The sequence below is a fragment of the Artemia sp. Qi Xiang Cuo genome, chromosome 16, assembly GCF_049724085.1.
Source record: "Artemia sp. Qi Xiang Cuo chromosome 16, ASM4972408v1, whole genome shotgun sequence".
NCBI lineage: Eukaryota > Metazoa > Arthropoda > Branchiopoda > Anostraca > Artemiidae > Artemia > Artemia sp. Qi Xiang Cuo.
In genome coordinates this window covers 30,427,204-30,454,165 of record NC_142809.1, presented here as the reverse complement: position 1 = coordinate 30,454,165, position 26,962 = coordinate 30,427,204, and the positions used below count along the sequence as shown (strand labels likewise).

General features: G+C 33.5%; 1 protein-coding gene across 1 annotated transcript in view; it reads left to right on the top strand.

The window, feature by feature from the left end:
• LOC148942772 (cell adhesion molecule Dscam2-like) overlaps positions 1-26,962 on the top strand; it is a 551,837-nt gene that overhangs the window by 151,145 nt on the left and 373,730 nt on the right. The window contains exon 3 of the mRNA XM_089101980.1: positions 12,886-13,057. Within this exon, the coding sequence (XP_088958106.1) occupies positions 12,886-13,057 (172 nt within the window). The remainder of the gene's footprint in view (positions 1-12,885; positions 13,058-26,962) is intronic.

Genomic DNA, 26,962 nt, shown 5'->3' with positions numbered 1-26,962 from the left:
TTGTTATCCACATCGTTTCAGCTAACAAGCTGCCGGATAAGTATTTGTTATTATCTTTTACGAGATACATCCGGGAAAGTTATGGTTAAGCGAGTAAGTTGGATAAAGGATGCTCAAACGCACAGGTTAATACGCCTGCCGGATAAATATGATAAGTTTAGTAAGATTCATTGGAGGTGATAGTAGATTGCTTCTATTGAATTCTACAAGGCCCCCGTACCAAACAGGTTTTTCTAGTAGTTACGGGTCATCACACTCTTTGCCAAGAGGACCGACGCAGTTTCAAAAGTTCAGTCTACGGGTCATCACACTCTTTGCCAAGAGATTAAACCAGTATTGTCTATAACTTAATTTACGTTGGTTAAACTTCCGATGGTTAAGAAAGCGTAACAGGTAATTAAAGTATGAGAAATGGGATGCTATAATTAGAATGATTTTAAGTTGAAACATTGTGACGTAAAAATAACTCAGTTATTTGCTTGCGTGTATCTGAATTCCCGTGTTATTTGCTTGCTTGTATTTTGTGTTAAAATAAGTAGTTTTTATATCTTTTAAAAGAGCTTTAAGGGGTTTGAGAGACTCAGTTGCCTAATTCCGTGTGATTTTTCTTTACTTGATGGTCATTAAAAACGAAATTTTTGTTTTAAAGAAGTAGTTTTTATATCTTTTAAAAGAGCTTTGAGAGGTTTGAGAGACTCAGTTGCCTAATTCCGTGTGATTTTTCTTTACTTGATGGTCATTAAAAACGAAATTTTTGTGTTAAATAAGTAGTTTTTGTATCTTTTAAAAGAGCTTTACGTGGTTTGAGAGACTCAGTTGCCTAATTACGTGTGGTTTTCATTTACTTGATGGTCATTAAAAAAGAAAATTTTGTGTTAAATAAGTAGTTTTTGTATCTTTTAAAATAGATTTAAATGGTTTGAGAGACTCAGTTGCCTAATTCTGTTTGTTTTTGCTTTTCTTTAAGATCATTAAAATATAAATTAATGGCTTCATTAATTATTTTTTATTTCTTTTAAAAGAGCTTTACGGGGTTTGAGAGACTCAGTTGCCTAATTCCGTGTGATTTTTCTTTACTTGATGGTCATTAAAAACTAAATTTTTGTGTTAAATAAGTAGTTTTTGTATCTTTTAAAAGAGCTTTACGGGGATTGAGGGACTCAGTTGACGGATTCTATGTGATTTTTCTTTACATGGTGGTCATTTGTGGTATCTTTTAAAAGAGCTTTACAGGGTTTGAGAGACTCAGTTGCCTAATTCCGTGTGATTTTTCTTTACTTGATGGTCATTAAAAACGAAATTTTTGTGTTAAATAAGTAGTTTTTGTATCTTTTAAAAGAGCTTTAAGAGGTTTGAGAGACTCAGTTGCCTGATTCCGTGTGGTTTTTCTTTACTTGGTGGTCATTAAAAACGAAATTTTTGTGTTAAATAAGTAGTTTTTGTATCTTTTAAAAGAGCTTTACGGGGATTGAGAGACTCAGTTGCCGGATTCCATGTGGTTTTTCTTTAATTGGTAGTAATTAAAAACGAAATTTTTGTATCTTAAATTATTAGTTTTTTTATATTTTAAAAGATCTTTACAGGGGTTGAGAGACTCAGTTGACGGATTCCGTGTGGTTTTTCTTTACTTGATGGTCATTAAAAACGAAATTTTTGTGTTAAATAAGTAGTTTTTGTATCTTTTAAAAGAGCTTTACAGGGTTTGAGAGACTCAGTTGCCTAATTCCGTGTGGTTTTCCTTTACTTGGTGGTCATTAAAAACGAAATTTTTGTGTTAAATAAGTAGTATTTGTATCTTTTAAAAGAGCTTTACGGGGTTTGAGAGACTCAGTTGCCGGATTCCGTGTGGTTTTTCTTTACTTGATGGTCATTAAAAACGAAATTTTTGTGTTAAATAAGTAGTTTTTGTATGTTTTAAATAAGTAGTTTTAATATCTTTTAAAAGAGCTATACAGGGTTTGAGAGACTCAGTTGCCTGATTCCGTGTGATTTTTCTTTACTTGATGGTTATTAAAAACTAAATTTTGTGTTAAATCAGTAGTTTTTGTATCTTTTAAAAGATCTTTAAATCGTTTGAGATACTCAGTTACCGGATTCAATGCGGTTTTTCTTTACTTGATGGTCATTAAAAACGAAATTTTTTTATTAAATAAGTAGTTTTTGTATCTTTTTAAATACATTTAAGGGGATTTAGAGACTCAGTTGACGGATTAAGGGATGTTTTCCTTTAATTGTTGGTCATTAAAAACTAAGTTTTTGTGTTAAATTATTAGGTTTTGTATCTTTTAAAATAGCTTTACGGGGATTGAGAGACTCAGTTGCCGGATTCCGTGTGGTTTTTCTTTACTTGATGGTCATTAAAAACGAAATTTTTGTGTTAAATAAGTAGTTTTTGTATCTTTTAAAAGAGCTTTCAGGGGATTGAGAGACTCAGTTGCCTGATTCCGTGTGGTTTTTCTTTACTTGGTGGTCATTAAAAACGAAATTTTTTGTGTTAAATAAGTAGTTTTTGCATCTTTTAAAAGAGCTTTAAGGGGATTGAGAGACTCAGTTTTACCTTGTCACAGTTACATTTTCTTGATTTTTCAAAGTTCATTTTGAATTTCTTTCGTTGAAATGCAAGAGTTGGAATATTTCAGTAGTGTTTGGTTGTGGTTTACCTTGTCACAGTTAAATTTTCTTGATTTTTCAAAGTTCATTTTGAATTTCTTTCGCTGAAATGTAAGAGTTGGAATATTTCAGTAGTGTTTGGTTGTGGTTTACCTTGTCACAATTACATTTTCTTGATTTTTCAAAGTTCATTTTGAATTTCTTTCGTTGAAATGCAAGAGTTGGAATATTTCAGTAGTGTTTGGTTGTGGTTTACCTTGTCACAGTTACATTTTCTTGATTTTTCAAAGTTCATTTTGAATTTCTTTCGATGAAATGCAAGAGTTGGTATAGTTCAGTAGTGTGTGGTTGTGTTTTAACTTGTCACAGTTACATTTTCTTGATTTTTCAAAGTTCATTTTGAATTTCTTTCGTTGAAATGCAAGAGTTGGAATATTTCAGTAGTGTTTGGTTGTGGTTTACCTTGTCACAGTTACATTTTCTTGATTTTTCAAAGTTCATTTTGAATTTCTTTCGTTGAAATGCAAGAGTTGGAATATTTCAGTAGTGTTTGGTTGTGGTTTACCTTGTCACAGTTACATTTTCTTGATTTTTCAAAGTTCATTTTGAATTTCTTTCGCTGAAATGCAAGAGTTGGAATATTTCAGTAGTGTTTGGTTGTGGTTTACCTTGTCACAGTTACATTTTCTTGATTTTTCAAAGTTCATTTTGAATTTCTTTCGTTGAAATGCAAGAGTTGGAATATTTCAGTAGTGTTTGGTTGTGGTTTACCTTGTCACAGTTACATTTTCTTGATTTTTCAAAGTTCATTTTGAATTTCTTTCATTGAAATGCAAGAGTTGGAATATTTCAGTAGTGTTTGGTTGTGGTTTACCTTGTCACAGTTACATTTTCTTGATTTTTCAAAGTTCATTTTGAATTTCTTTCGTTGAAATGCAAGAGTTGGAATATTTCAGTAGTGTTTGGTTGTGGTTTACCTTGTCACAGTTACATTTTCTTGATTTTTCAAAGTTCATTTTGAATTTCTTTCGTTGAAATGCAAGAGTTGGAATATTTCAGTAGTGTTTGATTGTGGTTTACCTTGTCACAGTTACATTTTCTTGATTTTTCAAAGTTCATTTTGAATTTATTTCGCTGAAATGAAATATTTTGAATATTTAAGAATTTTTTTGTTGTTGTTTACATTGTCAAATTTAAATTTTATTGTTTTTTATTATTTCATTTTGAGTTTCTTTTTTTGAAATGCAAGAGTTTGAATATTTCAGTAATGTTTGGTTGTGGTTTACCTTTTCACAATTACATTTTCTCGATTTTTCAAAGTTCATTTTGCGTTTTATTTATTTTAAATGCACTAATTGGAATATTTCAGTAGTGTGTGGTTGTGGTTTAACATTTAAAAGTTAAAGATTATCGATTATTATATGTACAGTATTTTTTACTTTAGTTTTAATTGAATATTTTGTATATTTAAGTAGTGTGTGTTTGTGGTTTACCTGGTCACAGATACATTTTCTTGATTTTTTTCAAAGTTCATTTTGAATTTCTTTCGCTGAAATGCAAGAGTTGGAATAGTTCAGGAGTGTTTGGTTGTGGTTTACCTTGTCACAGTTACATTTTCTTGATTTTTCAAAGTTCATTTTGAATTTCATTCGTTGAAATGCAAGAGTTGGAATATTTCAGTAGTGTTTGGTTGTGGTTTACCTTGTCACAGTTACATTTTCTTGATTTTTCAAAGTTCATTTTGAATTTCTTTCGCTGAAATGCAAGAGTTGGAATATTTCAGTAGTGTTTGGTTGTGTTTTACCTTGTCACAGTTACATTTTCTTGATTTTTCAAAGTTCATTTTGAATTTCAGTAGTGTTTGGTTGTGGTTTACCTTGTCACAGTTACATTTTCTTGATTTTTCAAAGTTCATTTTGAATTTCTTTCTCTGAAATGTAAGAGTTGGAATATTTCAGTAGTGTTTGGTTGTGGTTTACCTTGTCACAGTTACATTTTCTTGATTTTTCAAAGTTCATTTTGAATTTCTTTCGCTGAAATGCAAGAGTTGGAATATTTCAGTAGTGTTTGGTTGTGGTTTACCTTGTCACAGTTACATTTTCTTGATTTTTCAAAGTTCATTTTGAATTTCTTTCGTTGAAATGCAAGAGTTGGAATATTTCAGTTGTGTTTGGTTGTGGTTTACCTTGTCACAGTTACATTTTCTTGATTTTTCAAAGTTAATTTTGAATTTATTTCGATGAAATGCGAGAGTAGGAATATATCAGTTTCAAAGTTAAATGATAAAGATTTTAAAATGTACAGTTTGAATTTCTTTCTATGTAATTCAAGAGTTGGAATATTTCAGTAGTGTTTGGTTGTGGTTTACCTTGTCACAGTTACATTTTCTTGATTTTTCAAAGTTCATTTTGAATTTCTTTCGTTGAAATGCAAGAGTTGGAATATTTCAGTAGTGTTTGGTTGTGGTTTACCTTGTCACAGTTACATTTTCTTGATTTTTCAAAGTTCATTTTGAATTTCTTTCGTTGAAATGCAAGAGTTGGAATATTTCAGTAGTGTTTGGTTGTGGTTTACCTTGTCACAGTTACATTTTCTTGATTTTTCAAAGTTCATTTGGATTTTCTTTCATTGAAATGCAATAGTTGGAATATTTCAGTATTGTTTGGGTATTTTTTACCTTGTAACAGATAAAGTAACTTTAATTTTGAAAGTTGATTTTTAATAACTTTATCTTTATTGCAAGTTTTGTAATATTTAAGTATTGTTGGGTTATGGTTTACCTTGTCACACTTACATTTTCATGATTTTTCAAAGTTCATTTTGAATTTCTTTCGTTGAAATGCAAGAGTTGGAATATTTCAGTAGTGTTTGGTTGTGGTTTACCTTGTCACAGTTACATTTTCTTGATTTTTCAAAGTTCATTTTGAATTTCTTTCGTTGAAATGCAAGAGTTGAAATATTTCAGTAGTGGTTGGTTTTGGTTACCCGTGTCACTGGACCATTTTAATGCTTTTTCAAATTTTATTTTTAATTTTTTTTCGTTGTAATTAAATATTTGGACTATTTACTAGAGGTTGGTTGTGGTATTAATTGTCAGACGTAAATTGTCTTTATTTTTCAAATATAATTTTTAATATATTTAGTTGATATTAAATAGTTGTAATATTTCAGTAGTGTTTCTTTGTGGTTTACATTGTCAAAGTTACATTTTCTTGATTTTTCAAAGTTCATTTTGAATTTCTTTCGTCTAAATGCAAGAGTTGGAATATTTCAGTAGTGTTTGCTTGTGGTTTACCCTGTCACAGTTACATTTTCTTGATTTTTCAAAGTTCATTTTGAAGCATTCAAGAAACATGATTAAACACGTTTTTAAACTACATGCTATTTGCATGCCTTTCCTTGGCACCTTTCCAAACGAGCGGGGATTCCCCGCTGGTTCCTACACATTGCAAAAAGTGAGCAGTACGAAAACTCCACATTTTCAACCAGACTGTTTTTTTAGACAACACACCCACAGAGATGACACAAACACATAGAAACGAGACACGCACAGACACGACACACAAACAGAGTCATAGTGAGAGAGATATCCAAAAAGTTGGGTTGACCTAGTTTCACTTAGTGTGGCGCGCCACTCTAAGTGAACCTAGGTCAACCCAACTTTTGGATATCTCTCTCACTATGACTCTGTTTGTGTGTCGTGTCTGTGCGTGTCTCGTTTCTATGTGTGTGTGTCATCTCTGTGGGTGTGTTGTCTAAAAAACCAGTCTGGTTGAAAATGTGGAGTTTTCGTACTGCTCACTTTTTTGTAATGTGTAGGAACCAGCGGGGAATCCCCGCTCGTTTGGAAAGGTGCCAAGGAAAGGCATGCAAATAGCATGTAGTTTAAAAACGTGTTTAATCATGTTTCTTGAATGATTCAAAATGAACTTTGAAAAATCAAGAAAATGTAACTGTGACAGGGTAAACCACAAGCAAACACTACTGAAATATTCCAACTCTTGCATTTAGACGAAAGAAATTCAAAATGAACTTTGAAAAATCAAGAAAATGTAACTGTGACAAGGTAAACCACAACCAAACACTACTGAAATATTCCAACTCTTGCATTTAAACGAAAGAAATTCAAAATGAACTTTGAAAAATCAAGAAAATGTAGCTGTGACAATGTAAACCACAAACAAACACTACTGAAATATTCCAACTCTTGCATTTCAACGAAAAAAATTCAAAATCAACTTTGAAAAATCAAGAAAATGTAACCGTGACAAGGTAAACCACAACCAAACACTACTGAAATATTCCAACTCTTGAATTTAAGTGAAAGAAATTCAAAATTAACACTGAAAAAACAACAAAATCTAACTCTTACAAGTTAACCCACAACCACACACTACTGAAATATTCCAACTCTTGCATTTCAACGAAAGAAATTCAAAATGAACTTTGAAAAATCAAGAAAATGTAACTGTGACAAGGTAAACCACAACCAAACACTACTGAAATATTCCAACTCTTGCATTTCAACGAAAGAAATTCAAAATGAACTTTGAAAAATCAAGAAAATATAACGGTGACATGGTACTCAAAACCAACCAAATAAAGAATTATTAAAAAACGATAAAATCAACGACATAAATTATAAAAGAACTGTGAAAACTAAAGAAAATTAAAATGTGAAAAGGTAAACCACCACAGAACGCTACTGTAATAATTCATATCCTGCATTTCAATGAAAGAAATTCAAAATGAACTTTGAAAAATCAAGAAAATGTAACTGTGACAAGGTAAAACCCAACCAAACACTACTGAAATATTCCAACTCTTGCATTACAACGAAAGAAATTCAAAATGAACTTTGAAAAATCAAGAAAATGTAACTGTGACACTGAAGTATTCCAACTCTCGCATTTCAGCGAAAGAAATTCAAAATGAACTTTTGAAAAATCAAGAAAATGTAACTGTGACAAGGTAAACCACAACCAAACACAACTGAAATATTCCAACTCTTGCATTTCAACGAAAGAAATTCAAAATGAACTTTGAAAAATCAAGAAAATGTAACTGTGACAAGGTAAACCACAACCAAACACTACTGAAATATTCCAACTCTTGCATTTCAACGAAAGAAATTCAAAATGAACTTTGAAAAATCAAGAAAATGTAACTGTGACAAGGTAAACCACAACCACACACAACTGAAAAAAAAAAAAAAGATATGAACAGATACATACCTAACACAAGAAATAATTAAAAACAATATAAAGTAACTGAGACAAGGTACACCACAACCAAACACTACTGAAATTCAAAATGAACTTTGAAAAATCAAGAAAATGTAACTGTGACAAGGTAAACCACAACCAAACACTACTGAAATATTCCAACTCTTGCATTTCAGCGAAAGAAATTCAAAATGAACTTTGAAAAATCAAGAAAATGTAACTGTGACAAGGTAAACCACAACCAAACACTACTGAAATATTCCAACTCTTGCATTTCAACGAAAGAAATTCAAAATGAACTTTGAAAAATCAAGAAAATGTAACTGTGACAAGGTAAACCACAACCAAACAGTCCTGAAATATTCCAACTCTTGCATTTCATCGAAAGAAATTCAAAATGAACATTTTAAAAATCAAGAATATCTAACTGTGACAAGGTAAACCACAACCAAACACTACTGAAATATTCCAACTCTTCCATTTCAACGAAATAAATTCAAAACGAACTTTTAAAAATCAAGAAAATGTAAATGTGACAAGTTAAACCACAACCAAACACTACTGAAATATTCCAACTCTTGCATTTCAACGAAAGAAAATTCAAAATGAACTTTGAAAAATAAAGAAAATGTAATTGTGACAAGTTAAACCACAACCAAACATTACTGAAATATTCAAACTATTGAATTTAAAATAAAGAAAATAAATAATAAAATAGAAAAATCAAGAAACTGTAACTGTGAAAAGGTAAAACACAACAAAACACTAATGAAATATTCCAACTATTGCATTTCAACGAAAGAAATTAAAAATGAACTTTGAAAAATCATGAAAATATAACTGTGACAAGGTAAACCACAACCAAACACAACTGAAATATTCCAACTCTTGCATTTCAACGAAAGAAATTCAAAATGAACTTTGAAAAATCAAGAGAATGTAACTGTGACAAGGTAAATCACAACCATACACTACTGAAATATTCCAACTCTTGCATTTCAATGAAAGAAATTCAAAATGAACTTTGAAAAATCAAGAGAATGTAACTGTGACAAGGTAAACCACAACCAAACACTACTGAAATATTCCAACTCTTGCATTTCAATGAAAGAAATTCAAAATGAACTTTGAAAAATCAAGAAAATGTAACTGTGACAAGGTACACCACAACCAAACACTACTGAAATATTCCAACTCTTGCATTTCAACGAAAGAAATTCAAAATGAACTTTGAAAAATCAAGAAAATGTAACTGTGACAAGGTAAACCACAGCCAAACAGTACTGAAATATTCCAACTCTTGCATTTCAGCGAAAGAAATTCAAAATGAACTTTGAAAAATCAAGAAAATGTAACTGTGACAAGGTAAACCACAACCAAACACTACTGAAATATTCCAACTCTTGCATTTCAACGAAAGAAATTCAAAATGAACTTTGAAAAATCAAGAAAATGTAACTGTGACAAGGTAAACCACAACCAAACACTACTGAAATATTCCAACTCTTGCATTTCAACGAAAGAAATTCAAAATGAACTTTGAAAAATCAAGGAAATGTAACTGTGACAAGGTAAACCACAACCAAACACTACTGAAATATTCCAACTCTTGCATTTCAGCGAAAGAAATTCAAAATGAACTTTGAAAAATCAAGAAAATGTAATTGTGACAAGGTAAACCACAACCAAATACTACTGAAATATTCCAACTCTTGCATTTCAACGAAAGAAATTCAAAATGAACTTTGAAAAATCAAGAAAATGTAATTGTGACAAGGTAAACCACAACCAAACACTACTGAAATATTCCAACTCTTACATTTCAGCGAAAGAAATTCAAAATGAACTTTGAAGAATCAAGAAAATGTAACTGTGACAAGGTAAACCACAACCAAACACTACTGAAATATTCCAACTCTTGCATTTCAACGAAAGAAATTCGAAATGAACTTTGAAAAATCAAGAAAATGTAACTGTGACAAGGTAAAACTGAGTCTCTCAATCCCCGTAAAGCTCTTTTAAAAGATACAAAAACTACTTATTTAACATAAAAAATTCGTTTTTAATGACAACCAAGTAACGAAAAACCATACGGAATCAGGCAACTGAGGCTCTCAAACCCCTTAAAGCTCTTTTAAAAGATACAAAAACTAATTATTTAACACAAAAATTTCGTTTTTAATGACCATCAAGTAAAGAAAAACCACGCGGAATCCGGCAACTGAGTCTCTCAATCCCCGTAAAGCTCTTTTAAAAGATACAAAAACTACTTATTTAACACAAATATTTCGTTTTTAATGACTACCAAGTAAAGTAAAACCACACGGAATCCGGCAACTGAGTCTCTCAATTCCCTTAAAGGTCTTTTAATAGATACAAAAACTACTTATTTAATATAAAAATTTCGTTTTTAATGACCATCAAGTAAAGAAAAACCACACGGAATCCGGCAACTGAGTCTCTCAATCCCCGTAAAGCTCTTTTAAAAGATACAAAAACTACTTATTTAACACAAAAATTTCGTTTTTAATGACCACCAAGTAAAGGAAAACCACACGGAATTAGGCAACTGAGTCTCTCAAACCCTGTAAAGCTCTTTTAAAAGATACAAAAACTACTTTTTTAACAGATAAAAAAACTAATTATTTAACACAAAAATTTTGTTTTTAATGACAATCAAGTAAATAAAAACCACACGGAATCCGGTAACTGAGTCTCTCAATCCCCGTAAAGCTCTTTTAAAAGATACAAAAACTACTTATTTAACACAAAAATTTCGTTTTTAATGACCACCAAGTAAAGGAAAACCATACGGAATTAGGCAACTGAGTCTCTCAAACCCTGGAAAGCTATTTTAAAAGATACAAAAACTACTTATTTAACACAAAATTTTCGTTTTTAATGACCATCAAGTAAAGAAAAACCACACGGAATCAGGCAACTGAGTCTCTCAATCCCAGTATAACTCTTTTAAAATATAAAAAAACTAATTTTTTAATACACAAAAATTTCTTTTTTAATGACTACCAAGTAAAGAAAAACCACATGGAATCCGGCAACTGAGTCTCTCAATCCCCGTAAAGCTCTTTTAAAAGATACAAAAACTACTTATTTAACACAAAAATTTCGTTTTTAATGACAACCAAGTAAAGAAAAACCACACGGAATCAGGCAACTGAGTCTCTCAAACCCCTTAAAGCTCTTTTAAAAGATACAAAAACTACTTATTTAACACAAAAATTTCGTTTTTAATGACCATCAAGTAAAGAAAAATCACACGGACTTAGGCAACTGAGTCTCTCAAACCCTGTAAAGCTATTTTAAAAGATACAACAAATGACCATCATGTAAAGAAAAATCACATGGAATCCGGCAACTGAGTCTCTCAATCCCCGTAAAGCTCTTTTAAAAGATACAAAAACTACTTATTTAACACAAAAATTTCGTTTTTAATGACCATCAAGTAAAGAAACAACACCCGGAATTAGGCAACTGAGTCTCTCAACCCGTGTAAATAAATATTCAAATATTAAATATCTCATTATTGTTATATAAATTTACTTTTTTATTTTAATAGAAGTAAATAAATTTCACAAGGACTTTGTCCACTGAGTCTCTCTAACACATTAATGCTCTTTTAAAAGATAAAAAAACTACTTATTTAACACAAAAATTTCGTTTTTCATGACCATCAAGTAAAGTAAAAACACACGGAATTAGGCAACTGAGTCTCTCAAACCCCTTAAAGCTCTTTTAAAAGATAAAAAAACTACTTATTTTACACACAAATTTCGTTTTTAATGACCATCAAGTAAAGAAAAATCACACGGAATTAGGCAACTGAGTCTCTCAAAACTCTTAAATCTATTTTAAAATATATAAAAACTACTTATTTAACACAAATATTTCGTTTTTAATGACCATCTAGTAAAGAAAAATCACACGGAATTAGGCAACTGAGTCTCTCAAACCACTTAAAGCTCTTTTAAAAGATATAAAAACTACTAATTTTAACACAAAATACAAGCAAGCAAATCACACTGGAATTCCTATACACGCAAGCAAATAACTGAGTTATTTTTACGTCACAATGTTTCAACTTAAAATCATTCTAATTATAGCATCCCATTTCTCATACTTTAATTACCTGTTACGCTTTCTTAACCATCGGAAGTTTAACCAACGTAAATTAAGTTATAGACAATACTGGTTTAATCTCTTGGCAAAGAGTGACGTTCCTCTTGGCAAAGAGTGTGATGACCTGTAACTACTAGAAAAACCTGTTTGTACGGGGGCCTTGTAGAATTCAATAGAAGCAATCTACTGGTGATGTTTATTAGTTAAGTAAGAAAAATTAGTATAAGTGACAGCCAACTAATATTAATAATTGTTTTGCAATATGGCAAAAATTTTGAAAAGTGTGCTCTCCCAAAAAATTTATTTACCGTTTTCCTGTGGTGGCGCAGTGGGATTGATCTCAGCTCGGCATTACGGGGCCCATAGTTCGAAACCGGCTGTAGCCACATACTGCATGGCCAAAGCAAAGACTTTAGTTGCCAAGAAGCGTCGTTAATCCGATATAATAAAAATGATACAATTTATTTAGCATTTGGTGCGAACAAATTTTGTGTTGATTTGATTAAACAAGCGCTTTGCCATCAAGATGTAAAATAAGCAGGAGGATCAATCTACCTGGCTTGTGGACAGTCAATTTTCATCTTTTTAATTTAAAGACACTTTAAATTCTAATTTGAACAGTTGTTGCTGGTAAATTTACCAAATTGGATCTTTTTTTTTATTGGCAATGAATATTTTCTGTATCCTGTAACACTTGGAAGATACTCTCCAAGGGGTACAGTGTAAGTTGCACCACCCAAGTATGGAGATTTTAAGAGTTTTAGAGAAATCTAAGCACATAATTTATTCTCTTCGCTTGAACTTCAAGGAATAATATTACTTTACATTCCTTCGCTCTTTGTATTGCGTCAGACTGAGGTTATAACCCTCCTGTCTCTTATCTTACGTTTTATACTTGAAATTATATTTTTAGCTGGTTTTTCGAATCAAATCTGGGAAGCTATACTCCATATCGAGATACTGGGAACGGAGGAGGAAGAGTCAAAGGTTCAATCTTAAGATTGTGGTCAGCAGATTCGATGGTTAATCCTAAGTATGCTTGTCGTGCTAGTAATAGCGCTGGTAGTGACTGGGCTGAATTCCAAGTATGTTCTAATTAAGGTTTAAGTTTTTACTGCCAAGGTTTGAAAGAATTTTCGGTATTCGTTAATTAAGCGAAAAACATCCAAGAAGTGAAATTAAGTTAATTACAATGAAATATAACCTTTATATAACCTTTAGTTTATATAATGATATAATTTGCGCTACATATTTGCACATTAGAGGGGGGGAGGGGGCACAGTGTTTGGACAGTGCCCATAACCAACCGTTCCCCCCCCCCCCCTAATGTGCAAATACATAGCCCAAATTACACAAATCCAATTCATTCTGTCACCAGTCATTTGTCTTTGTGACTATGAAACCGGTTTTCTGATATCTAACCTAAGCGTAATTCTTGAGTGGGCTTCGTTTAATTAACAAGTACCGAATTTTCATTTTTTTTTTTTTTAAGGAATACTAACATCGTATTTGCTTTATTTTATGTGCCTTGATTTTTGTTTATTTTTCTTTTTTAAGTAGGTGATCTTTAGAGCATAAATATGAAAATGCCGTGTTAAAAAAGTCCTAACCTTAAAGTCACAGAGTATAAAAGAATCTCCTTGGATCAGGTCATCTTGGGAGGGTCATGTACATATAAACATCATTTCGTGTCTAGCGTTTCCTTAGTAAAGATTCATTTGCCTCTGATGTATTATTTTTGTTTAGGCCACTTTTTATACAAAGAATGACCGTTGAAACGCAGGAGGGGGCAAATTGAATGAAAAAATATACGTAATGCTGCTTTTTTTTCAGCTCTGAAAGTAATTCAAGGGCAACTAACTCTCTCGGCTCCTCTTTTTGCTACCCAATCCTCCCTGAACCCCTAAGACAACTCCTTTTAGACAAGGTTAACTTCTTTTTCTAAAAAAATTGAAATTCAAATCCGCGAGTTTCATGGCATGGTGGATCTTAATATATAATTAAATAAAAAAAAAAGTTTTTTAAACTGAAAGTAAGGAGTGACATTAAAACTTAAAACGAACAGAAATTATTCCGTATATGAAAGGGGCTGTCCCCTCCTCAACGCCTCTCTTTACGCTAAAGTTTGACTTTCTCACAACTCTATTTTTGTTAAACAATAAAAAACTTTAGCGTAAAGAGCGAGACGTTGAGTAGGGGACAGCCCCTTTCATATACGTAATAATTTCTGTTCATTTTAAGTTTTAATGTCGCTCCTTACTTTCAGTTTAAAAAACTTGTTTTTTTATTTAATTTCTGATCGTTTTTTAGTTAATACAGCTTTTATTTTGGCCCACCGTCATTGAATAAGTAAACAAAATTTGTATAAAAATTTTAGTTTTCTTTTGCTAAATGGCTGTCTCTAAATTTGGTTCTGACGTAATTTACAAATTAACTTACGTAACGAACTTCTATATTCGTATATTTTTCTTCTGGCAAAAAATACAAAAGTTGCAGATTTTTGCAGATATGAGCTTGAAACCTATGCAATAGGGTTTTCTGATACGCTGAATCTGACGGTGTGATTTTCATTAAAATTCTGTCACTTGTAGGGGATGTATCCCCCCCTCTTTAAAAAATCAGGTAAATTTTCTCAGGCTCGTAGCCTTTGATGAGTAATACTAAACTTAATAAAGTTTATATATTTAGAATCACTATTATAAGCCCATTCTTTTGGTACATTTATTGACATCAAAATTCCGCTTTTAAAAGTTTTGATTACTTTTGAGCCATATCGCTTGTTTTTTTTTTATTACGTATTTGTTATTACGTATATGAGGAGGTTCTCCCCTTAGTCAATACCACCGTCTTTACGTCAAAAGTTAAAATTTTGTTTAATTAACAAACCCCTGAATCACAAAGGCCGTTTAATTAGAATAGATAGCTCTTTTGAAAGCACTAAAAAAAACTCTAGCGTAAAGAGCAAGGTATTAACATGGGAGAGAACCCCCTCATATACGTAATAATTTATGTTCGTTTTAAGTTCTAATGTTGCTTCTTACTTTCAGTTGAAAAAACTTGTTTTTTTAAATTTAATTTCTGATCGTTTTTTAAATAATGCTTGGAAATCCGGTGCCCCCTTCATAGAAATGTCCCTTAACCCAAAGAAACATCCTCCACGGAAAGACTCTCCCGAGTAACCGCCTCCTCTAGCCCCCCCCCCACCAGAAAAAAATCCTTCCTGAAAACTTCTGCATACTTCCCAATAACCCATACAATATGTAAGCAATGGGCAAAGTTCATAACTTGCAGCCCTTCCCCTGGAAACTGTGGGGGATTAAGTCATCCTAAAAGACATATTTATTAAATTTTCTACTATGCTGAACAAAATGGCTATCTCAAAATTTTGATCGGGTGACTTTGGGAAAAAAATGAGCGTGGGAGGGAGCCTAGTTGCCCTCCATTTTTTGGTCACTTAAAAAGGGCACTAGAACTTTTAATTTCCGTTTCAATGAGCCCTCCTACGATATTCTAGGACCACTGGGTCAATACGATTACCCCTGGGGAAAAGAAAAAAAAATAAATAAACACGCATTTGTGATCTTTCTTCTGGCAAAAAATGGAAAATTCCACATTTTTGTAGATTGGAGCTTGAAACCTCTACAGTAGGGTTCATTGATACGCTGAATATGATGGTGTGATTTTCATTAAGGTTCTATAACTTTTAGGGGGCTTTTCCTCTTTTTTCGAAAATAAGCCAGATTTTCTCAGGCATGTGGCTTTTGATGGGTAAGATTAAACTTGATGAAATATGTATATTTGAAATCAAAATTAAAATCTGATTCTTTTGATGTATCTATTGGTATCAAAATTCCGTTTTTTAGACTTTCGGTTAACATTGAGCCGGGTCGCTGCTTACTTACAGTTCGTTACCACGAACTGTTTGATTAAATCCAAAAAAAAGTTTTTGTTAACTGAAAATAAGGAGTGACATTAAAACTTCAAACGAACAGAAATTATTCCGTATATGAAAGGTGTTGTCCCCTCTTCAACGCTCCGCTCTTTACGCTAAAGTTTCTTATTGTTTTAAAAAGTGGAGTTGAGACAAGGAGTCAAACTTTAGCGTAAAGAGCGAGGCTTTGAGGAGGGGACAGCCCCTTTCATATAAGAAATAATTTTTGTTCGTTTTAAGTTTTATTATCGCTCCTTACTTTCATTTAAAAAAAAAACTTGTGTTTTTTTTTACTTAATTTCAGAACGCTTTTCAACTAATGCAGGTTCGAATTTGACTCAACTTATATGAAAAATTAAAACTAAGTTTGCATATTAACTTCGGCACTTTTATACCGGATATGAAGGGCTGCCCCTTCCTCAATAACTTGCTCTTTACGCTAAAGCTGTTAGCACTTTTAAAAAAGCTTCCTATTCTAATTAAACACCGCCCGTGTTTAAATTTAAGTAAATAGTCAAACTTTAGCGTAAAGAGTAATGTATTAAGGAGGGGGAAACCCTTCATATATGGCAAAATTTTTGTTCGCTTTTGAAATAATGCCGGTAAATCCGGTTCACCCTCTATGAAATATACCCCTGTCCCTCACGGATAACTCCTCCATGGAAATTTAATCTAACGTAAAGTGCATCCCCACGTCGAATTCCCTCCAGACAGTTCCATCCTCGCCCAGAATCCCCCCTTCCTGTAAAATTGCTTGTGAACGATTCACCCTGAAAAATTCTTCTTAGCATTCTTTCATTTGAATAAGCATAGTTGCCGGCAGAGAGGTAGGGAGGGCCATGCCCCCCTGGAAATTTGGGACTATAAAGTAATTATAAGGAAACCAAAAGAAAAAAGCAGAATATGGAAAAACCATGGAAAAAATGTGTGTTGCCCCATAGTTGACTGCCTGCCAATAGATTTTGACCCTATAGTGCAAGAGCCTAACTATCGATAACATTCAATCAAAGAATCAGCTTTTTATGGTGATCCTATATACGTATTTTTCTATTAGTAATTAGTGCTGTTATTAGTACCCAAGAAAATTCGCATAATTAAAGAAAACACAAGGAAAACAACTTAATAAGGGGCAATTTCGGTAAAAAATATGCCGCCAACTTTTGCTTGCATTGCCAGAGTACCCATGAGCTGATAAATGAAGCCACTATAATCAGAAATGTTTCCCGGAATGCTGGGAATTTTTGTATTTCCCTCTGAACGGATACGTTCTTGTGTTTTATTGTCATTTATTTATTTTTCCAGAAGTGATTGTATTTATCTAGTTTTCACTTTGAAAAAGATTTAATACTTTACAGTTATTAAGTATAAAGGTGTCAAATATATTGGTTTTTGGTATTCAAAATTAAATTAAAAATATTGAATTAAAAATTTTGGTACTCTTTTATTAAACGGACTCTTTTATATAGTGCTAGTTTGGTTAATGCTAATGAAATAAAATACGATGAATATATAACAGTTTAGAAACAACTTTGGGCTATATATATGCAAATCTGGGGGGGTTCTGTTTTTTTTTTTTTTTTTTTTTTTTTTTTTTTTTTTTTTTAAGGATCAGTGATTAATTAAAGCATACTTTATATTAAATACATAACCTAATATAACCTAGCCTAACAAGCCTAACCTAGCCTAAACCGACTTTTATCTTACATTGCAATTTACAACACCTCAAAATGGAATTATTCTTCTCATACAAGTATAAAGTCATGGTGTGTCCCTTTTCACATTCTTTTGTCTTCGGGAATAACCCCTTATCCTGTAAAAATTCAACTGTCTTTTTCTGTCTTTGGCAAATCCCAAATTTTAATTTTAACATTCAGTTTAGATCACCCGTTTCATTTCACTCAATTCCATTCTAACAACTGTCTTATGATCGGGTATCTCTCACGTATCTGTCCCGGTAACTCTCGCGTCTCCAGTTTGACATTCCATATACACTAGATAAAAGTCCGTTTAGTGAAAGAGTACCAAAATTTTTATTTGATTTTTTTAATCTTAGTTTTAATGTTTTACATTGAACAAACTACTTTGATAATGCGTTACTACTTTGATAATGCGTTACTTTTTATAAGCATGCAATTGAGTCTAAATGCATTAAATATTTTGGTGTTTGATAACCAAGTTCAAAACTGTCGATATTGTTAAAAAATATCCGTTCAACGCTTAGGCATTGCTCAACAGAAGTGAATACTAGGAGTTTATATCTTAGTTTTTGTAAGTAGGCTATTGTTTTGTGTAATTTTTTTTTAATTTTCCATTTTTATACACTTTTACTTTGATTCACATACTTTTTTCATTGCCTTTAGAAAAATGTTTATCTCTAAGCTTCATTAAATAAAAAGAAATTTTTTAACTGAAAGTAAGGAGCAATAATAAAACTTAAAAACGAAAAGAAATTATTACTTATATGAGGGGCGTGTCCCCCCTCCTTAATACCTCACTCTTCACGCTACAGTTTTTCGGCACTTTAAAAAAAAGTTACTTTTTGTTCTAATTAAAAGACCTTTGTGTTTCAGGAGTTATTTTTAAAGAATTGGGACAAAAAAGCGGTAAGGAGCGAGGTGTTGAGGAGGGGGCAACCCTTCTCATATACGGAATAATTTCTTGTCATTTAAGTTTTGATGTTGCTCCTTACTCTCAGTTCAAAAAACATGTTATTTTTATTTAATTTCTGATAGCTTTTTTAATAACACCAGGATACCTGGCTCCACCTCCAAGGAAAATCCCCCTCCCCACAGAAATATTCTCTGGGCAATTCAATCCTGGCAAAAATTCAACCCGGACAATTACCATTAACATCTCCACGCCTAAGATTGAATCGGTAAAGAAAAAGCAAGACATAAAGAAATTTCGTATAGGAATTCTGGCAAATTCACCAGGTGTAAAATCTCCCCTGAAAAGTTCACCCTCTCAAAACTTCCTCCTTAAAAAATTCTCCCTCCTTAGTTCACCCTCCTTAAAATCCTTCAAGCAGAAAATTCTTCCTCCCCGCCCCACCGGAAATATATGTGCATATTCCTAATAACAAATAAAACAACATGTTAATTTTACAAAAAACCTCTCGCCAGGGGCTGTAGGGGGTCTTTTTTTTATCTCCAAAGACACAATTATGGGGCCTTTCAAGTATTATGAAGTAAAAACCTATCTTTAAATTTTGATCGGACGATTTTTGGAAAAAGGTGGCGTGGGAGGGGGCCTAGTTGCCCTTCAATTATTTTGGTCACTTAAAAAGGGCACTAGAATCTTTCATTTCCATTAGAATGAGCCCTCTCTCGAAGGTCTACGCCCACTGGGTCAATACGACCACCCGTAGGAAAAAAAAACACAACAAAAAAAAACAAATAAACACGCATGCGGGTGTTGTTTTTCTTCTGGCAAAAATTTTAAAAATCCATAATTTTGCAGATATGAGCTAGAAACCTCTACAATAGGGTTCTTCGATACGCTGAATCTGATGGTGTGATTTTAATTAAAATTCTATGACTTCGAGGGAGTGTTTCCTCCCTTTTTAGAAAATCCGGCAAAATTTCTCAGGTTCGTAGCTTTTGATGGGTAACACTAAACTTAATGAAACTTATATGTTTGGAATCAGCATAATAAGCCAATTCTTTTTATATATCAGTTGGTATCAAAATTCAGTCTTTTAGAGTTTCGGTTACTTTTGAGCCGGGTCGCTCCGTACTTACAGATCATTACCACGAACAGTTTGATTACCCAGATTCCATTTTCTACGTCTTACTTGTGCCAGTCGGAATTTTCATCAATGACCCAAATAACAAGTCAGCAAGGAAATTGGTTAAATTTAGAAAATAATTTATTACTTAATGTTACAAAAACAGACCTACGATGGAAGAAATTGAATGAAGAAAGTTGTCGTAGAAACTTCGAAAAGGGCTCATTCAATTGGAAATTGGTGTGGCTTGTGCCCTTTTTAATAGTCGAAAGTGATTGGAAGGCAACTAACACCCCTTCCAAGCCCACCATTTCCCCAAACACATCCAATCACAATTTTGAGATAGCCATTTTGTTCAGCGTAGTTGATTTCCAGATAGAAATTATGTTTTTGAGGAGGACACTCCCCCACAGGCCTCAGGGCAAGGGTTGTGAGTTATGCCCTCGGGGCATATACATTTTTTTTATTGAAAGCGTTGTCGTAGAAACTTCAAAAAAGGCTCGTTCGATGGAAATTCAAAGAACTAGTGCCCTTTTTAATAGTCAAAAGTGATTGGAGAGCAACAAACCCCCCTCTCACGTCCAGCTTTTCCCCAAACCCATAAGATCAACATTTTGAGATAGTCATTTTGTTCAACGTAGTTGAAAGTTCTGGAAATTAGGTATTTGAGGATGACAACCCCCACCAGCCCTCATGACAAGGGTTGTAAGTTATGCCCTGGGGGCAGATAAGGTTTTTTTATAGAAAGCGTTGTCGTAGAAACTTCAAAAAGGGCTCATTTGATTGGAAATTGAAATGGCTAGTGTCCTTTTTAATAGTCGAAAGTAACTGGAAGGCAACTAACACCCCTTCCACGCCGACCATTTATCTAAACACATCCAATCAAAATTTTGAGATAGCCATTTTGTTCAAAGTAGTTGAAAAGTCTGGAAATTATATCTAAGAGGATGACACTCCTCCCCCCCCCACAGCCCTCAGGGTAAGGGTTGTAAGTTATGCCCTGGGGGCATATAAGACTTTTATTGAAAGCTTTGTCGTAGAAACTTGAAAAAGGGCTCATTCGATTAGAAATTCAAAGGGCTAGTGCCCTTTTGAATAGTCGAAAGTGATTTGAGGGCAACTAACCCTTTTCTCACGCACTCCTTTTTTTCCAAACACATCCAATCAAAACTTTTAGATAGCTATTCTGTTCAATGTAATTAAAAGTTTTAGAAATTAGGTCTCTGAGGATGATAGCCCCCTCAGAGGCAAGGGTTGTCAGTTAGGTCCTCGGGGCATATAAGGCTTTCATAGATAGTGATGTTGTAGAAACTTCAAAAAGGGCTCATTAAATTGGAAATTAGAAGTGCCTGTGCCCTTTTTAATAGTTAAAACAGATTGGAGTGATAACTAACACCCCTCTCACACCCATCATTTCCCCAAACTCATCCAATTAAAATTTTGAGATAGCTATTTTGTTCGACGTAGTTAAAAAGTCTGAAAATTCGGTCTTTGAGGATGACACCCCCCCCCCCCTCCACAGCCCACAGGGCAAGGGTTGTAAGTTATGCCCTTGGGGAATATAAGGTTTTTATAGAAAGCGTTGTTGTAGAAATTTCAAAAAGGAATCGTTCGATTGGAAATCGAAACGGCTAGTGCCCTTTTTAATAGCCGAAAGTAATTGGATGGCAAATAACCCCCCTCTCACGCCCACATTTCCCCAAACACATCCAATCAAAATTTTCATATAGCCATTTTGTTCAACGTAGTTGAAAGGTCTGGAAATTATGTGTTTGAAGATGACAGCCCCCTCACAGCTCTCAGGTCAAGGGTTGTAAGTTATGCCCTGGGGCATATAAAGTTTTTATAGAAAGCGTTGTTATAAAAATGTAAAAAATGTTTCATTCGGTCGGAAATTGAAAGGGCTAGTGCCCTTTTTAATAGTCGGAAGGGATTGAAGGGCAACTAGCCCCCCTCTCACACTCACCATTTCCCCAAACACATCCAATCATCGTTTTGAGATATCAATTTTCTTCAATGTAGTTGAAAGTTCTGAAAATTACGTCTTTGAGGATGACAGCCCCCCAGCCCTCAGGGCAAGGGTTTTAAGTTATGTCTTGGTGAAATATAAGGTTTTTATTGAAAGCGTTGTCATAGAAACTTCAAAAGGCCTCATTTGATTGGAAATTGAAAAGGCTAGTGCCTTTTTTAATAATTGAAACTGATCGGAGAGCGACTAATGCCCCTCTCACGCCCACCATTTCCCCAAACACATACAATCAAATTTTGAGATAGAAATTTGGTTTAACGTAGTTGAAAGTTCTGGAAATTAGGTCTTTGAGGAGGACAACCCCCTCGAAGCCCTTTCAGGGCAAGGGCTGTAATTTATGCCCTGGGGGTATATATATTAGTTGTAGAAACCGTTGTCGTAGGAGCTCAAAAAGGGCTCATTCGATTGGAAATTGAAAGGGCTATTGCCCTTTTTAAGAGTCGAAAGTGATTGGAAGGTTTGAAATTTTTATAGTAAAGATCGATCTGGGTACAGTATATTATTATTTTTTTTTTCTTTTTCTTTTTGTTTAGACCAGGGAACTTCGTACCGAAGGAGTTGTCTTAGGAACGTCAAAAAGGGTTCATTCGACTGAAAATAGAAAGGGCTAATGCCGTTTTTAATAGTCTTAAGTGATTGTAGGGATACTAGTCCACCTCCCATGCCCACCCTTCCATTTGCCCATTATATTTAAAACTAAATATTGCCTTAAGATTAAATCAAAATGCACTGTCTTAATGCTAATTCCCAATAAAGCATCTCAGCAGTATCTCAAGAACGAATGCAGTTATTATGTTCAAACTTTCGGGGCTACTTCTGCTCTTAAAATTTAACCAAATCAAAATAGCTTAAGTGTATCCAAGCTATCAAAGAAAGTAAACAGATTTTTTTTGCGAATGGTACCAAGTTTTCTATTTCTGGTCAACTAGAGGAGGTATGAAACTAAATTAAACACTACTATTTGTGTCTAGATTTTTAAAAGGGTGTATGTTGTTAAAAATTGCTGAAAATTTTTCTCCATCATGCAAATAGCAGGCCAAACAGTTTGTTACATTTACTTATTTCTCCCGACCTCACGACTTCCTTTCCCTTAGAGAGGATTTGCGACCCCTAGGGGATCGCGATCCACAGGTTGAAAAATATTGAGTTAAAGCTTTAAAAGACAATCGGTGAAAAATCACTTGTAGATACCCATGAACTACGTTCACTGAACCGATAAATGCTTTCAGTAAAGAATTTAGTATTTAGCGCAAAGAGCGGGAAGTTATTACGGGGAAAGTCCCCCCATATACAGCTTATTTTCTGCCATAAATACATATCCATTATGAATGAATAAAAGGAACCCAAAACGAATCGGAAATTAAAATCAATAATCATTTCAAATATAAAAATAATGGGCACTTTTATGAGGGTGAGACAACCCCCTCAAAAACGTATTAATTTCTGTTTGTTTTAAATTTAAGTGTCGCAGCCGAGTCAAACCCAAAACAGGCATAAGCTAAGATGAGTAGGGCAGGCGACCCCCCGCCCCCCACTGTGCTTTGTAAAGACCAAAACTTAATTTGCACTTTCCTTCTTTTGTGGAAAATATTTTTTAAATTAAATTCTGTTCGTTTTTTATTGACATAGACTTTTTCATTGGTTAAGAAAAGAATCTTTCAAATCTTTTCGGCGTTTCTCTGAAGTGATAGTAGGAGTATTGGGAGTAGTATTAGTGATAGCAGTAGTAGTATTGGTAGTAGTAGCAGTAACAGGATTCACATTATACCTTTTTCGTCTAAACTTGCCCTCCTAAAGTCCTGATATTTTGAACTTAATACTTTAATGGGTTTTTGCGATATTGCTGATAAATTCTTTTGAAGAAAAGATACAAGGCCTTATTAAAAAGTTGTCACTGTAAGAGGCTGCTTTGAAAACATCAGATTTAACTATTTTTCCGATGCTACTGAATATGGTCTAACTAATTGAGTTTGAGGAGATTCCGCAAGAACTAACAACATGTTTTGTAAATCATCTGTCAACTTTAAAAGAAAAAATCAAAAATTCTTTTATGAAGGCCTGCAACCACTTCTTTGGAAAACACAGCCATCTCAGCCGCTGAAGGAAAGTATTTCATTGAGTTTGGCACAAAGAGAATAGTAAATTTATATTCAATGTAGTGACTTTTTGAAATATACATTTTAACAAGACAAGTAATTAACAAGATTCGAGATTAGCGTAAAAGAAAAGTGTCCGACATTGCTTGAAAAAGCCCTGAAAATACCTGTCCCATTTGCTACTGCGTATTTATGTGTAACATGATCTTCTGTCCAGGCATCAATGAAGCCAAAGCACCGTGGAAGACACAGTATACGGATATACCAGTAGCGACTTCTTTTTTCAAACTTGACACACTTTTCATACCGAGCGTAAAGACTCTGAGCCTTTACGTTACAAACTTAGTTCAGTTGCTACCACAGTTTAAGGATATACCAGTAGTGACTTCTTTTTCCAAACATGGCACACATAGAGTATATCCTTTGTCGCTACTGTATATTCTCTTTACTGCGGTTAATACTCGGCATTCAATCAGATCACAGGGTAGTGACATTTGGACAATGCATTGTTGATGGCTACAAGAGCAGCGGAAAAACCGTGGTGTGTTGGTGGTATCTTTGTATGGAATTCCTGTAAATAAGAGAAAGGAGGGGAGGGAGATACTATTTAAAAATTTAATTATATGGCAACATATCCACTATTCTAAAGGAGTAGAATTCTAATCAAAATTGAGCCTAGGTGCTAGGTTTCTCCACTCAAAACAGACGTACTTTATCAAGCTATTATTACATAATGGGTAAACCAAATGGATCCATGTGGTCGGAGATGCGCTTTTTATAGCAGACTGGACAATACTGTCAATATTTTCATTTTGAAAAGCATTTAAGTCCTATAATTATTTAAAATAGTCATCTTCCGAACCTTTTTTCAATTATCTACAACTGAAAGCATTAAAAAGTTTCACCAAATGGGTAATCCTGCAAAAAAAGGCTGGGTTTTCCGCACTGCTAGACTTTATTTCTTGCACGAATTTTCGCACTAAACCATGCAACTTGTTTGAATGCGCATGATTTTCTGCATATTGTAATATTACCTTTAATTAGACCCGTGTTAATAGGAATTTATGCTAAGGATGCTATCACGCGATGCGGAAAACCAAGCGGTTTTCCATGCGTACTTGACTAAGAGGCAAAAAAAACCTGGTGGATTGGTTAAATATCCTTTACCCTCCCAATTGACACCACACGTAACTGCGGCAATTATTGTATCGATACAACCTATTAAAATTTCGAACACCGTATGCAACAGCACAGGATAGTATATCAAAACTGTAAACTCTATAACAATTGTGTTTCTTTTGACAATGAGCAAGTATATTTTCGATAAGATAAGATTTATTCTTCATTAAATACACATACAATGATACATGTTATTATTCCCCCAAAGGCTCATTGGCCTGTAAAGAAGGGGGAAGACAAATGAGTTACATACTCAGAGATGAAAAACAAAAGAAAATTCAAAATGATCACTTACTCACAGACAGAAGAGTCAAAGGGGAAGAAAAGAAAACAAGGATAAAATAAAACTAAGGGAAAAAATAGAATAAATAAACTGAATTAATTGAGTAGATTAAATAGACTAAAAAAAAAATAATAATAATAATAATAAAATAATATGAATAATAATAATAATAATAAAGAGATAAAAATAACTTCTACGAAGCCAGAGAATTTTTAACAATTTGTATAAACGAACCGAATGAGTGGCACCTTCGAGCCGATTCAGGCAACTTATTCCAAACAATATGACACGCCATTAAAGGATTAAAATCTGACCTTATGCAAGGAGTAAATCCGTAGCATTATGCAAAAACCGTCTAAGTCACATTTTCCAAATTTTACAGGAGAGCGATTTTTCTGGTTGAAAGCGTCTCCTGAATCCAATTATGAACGAAAACTGCTGGGGAAAAATGATAATTGCGAAAAAACATCAAGGAATTGAAATTTGCCATTTGATTTCGCTAAAATGGAGTATATTTTGAGATAATGGACTTAACCGGTTTTTGCAAATTGAATTTTCTCAAATCTTTCACAAAACAAATTGCAAATTCAAGCTAAGTCAACTTCGTTTATGTAAGAAATGGTAAAAAAAATTATAAAACATGAGAATATCAGCTCATTCTTCTTCATTTTCGTTTTCAAGGTAGTCCACCACTGTATTGTCATAAAGCAAACTTTTGTAGAAGGCATGATAGTCCTCAGGCATAAACGACAGAAGTGACATCAAGTCGTCTTATTTCGCTTTTTAAATCGTCTTCCCATTGGGATACTAGTAGTAATGGTTCAATCTAAGGTAGCGGGGTAATAAGAAATTACTGTGTACAATTAAAGGTAGCGGGGTAATAGGAAATTACTGTGTACAATTAAAGGTAGCGTGGTAATAGGAAATTACTGTGTACAATCTAAGGTAGCGGGGTAATAGGAAATTACTGTGTACAATTAAAGGTAGCGGGGTAATAGGAAATTACTATGTACAATCTAAGGTAGCGGGGTAATAGGAAATTACTGTGTACAATTAAAGGTAGCGGGGTAATAGGAAATTACTGTGTACAATGAAAGGTAGCGGGGTAATAGGAAATTACTGTGTACAATTAAAGGTAGCGGGGTAATAGGAAGTTAGTGTGTATAATTAAAGGTAGCGAGGTATATAGGAAATTACTGTGTACAATGAAAGGTAGCGGGGTAATATGAAATTAGTGTGTACAATTAAAGGTAGCGGGGTAATAGGAAATTACTGTGTACAATTAAAGGTAGCGGGGTAATATGAAATTACTGTGTACAATTAAAGGTAGCGGAGTAAAAGGAAATTACTGTGTACAATTAAAGGTAGCGGGATAATAGGAAATTACTGTGTACAATTAAAGGTACGGGGGTAATAGGAAATTACTGTGTACAATTAAAGAGAGAAGACAGGTAGGAAATTACTGTGTATAATTAAAGAGAGAAGACAGGTAGGGAATTACGGTATTAATGATAGAGAGAAGACAGATAGGACATTACTGTGTCAATCTAAGATAGCAGAGTGTCTCCTCATATAGCTACAATGCTTACAAGCAGAGTGTCTCCCGCCGATACAAGCAGACAGTCTGATGACTGGAATCTCCATCCCCATAAAATATCAAGCACTTTGAACATAGATCCGCACTATTTTTCACGTTGGTTTATTTCCGGCCATTACACTGTCTGCTTGTATTGGCGGGAGACACT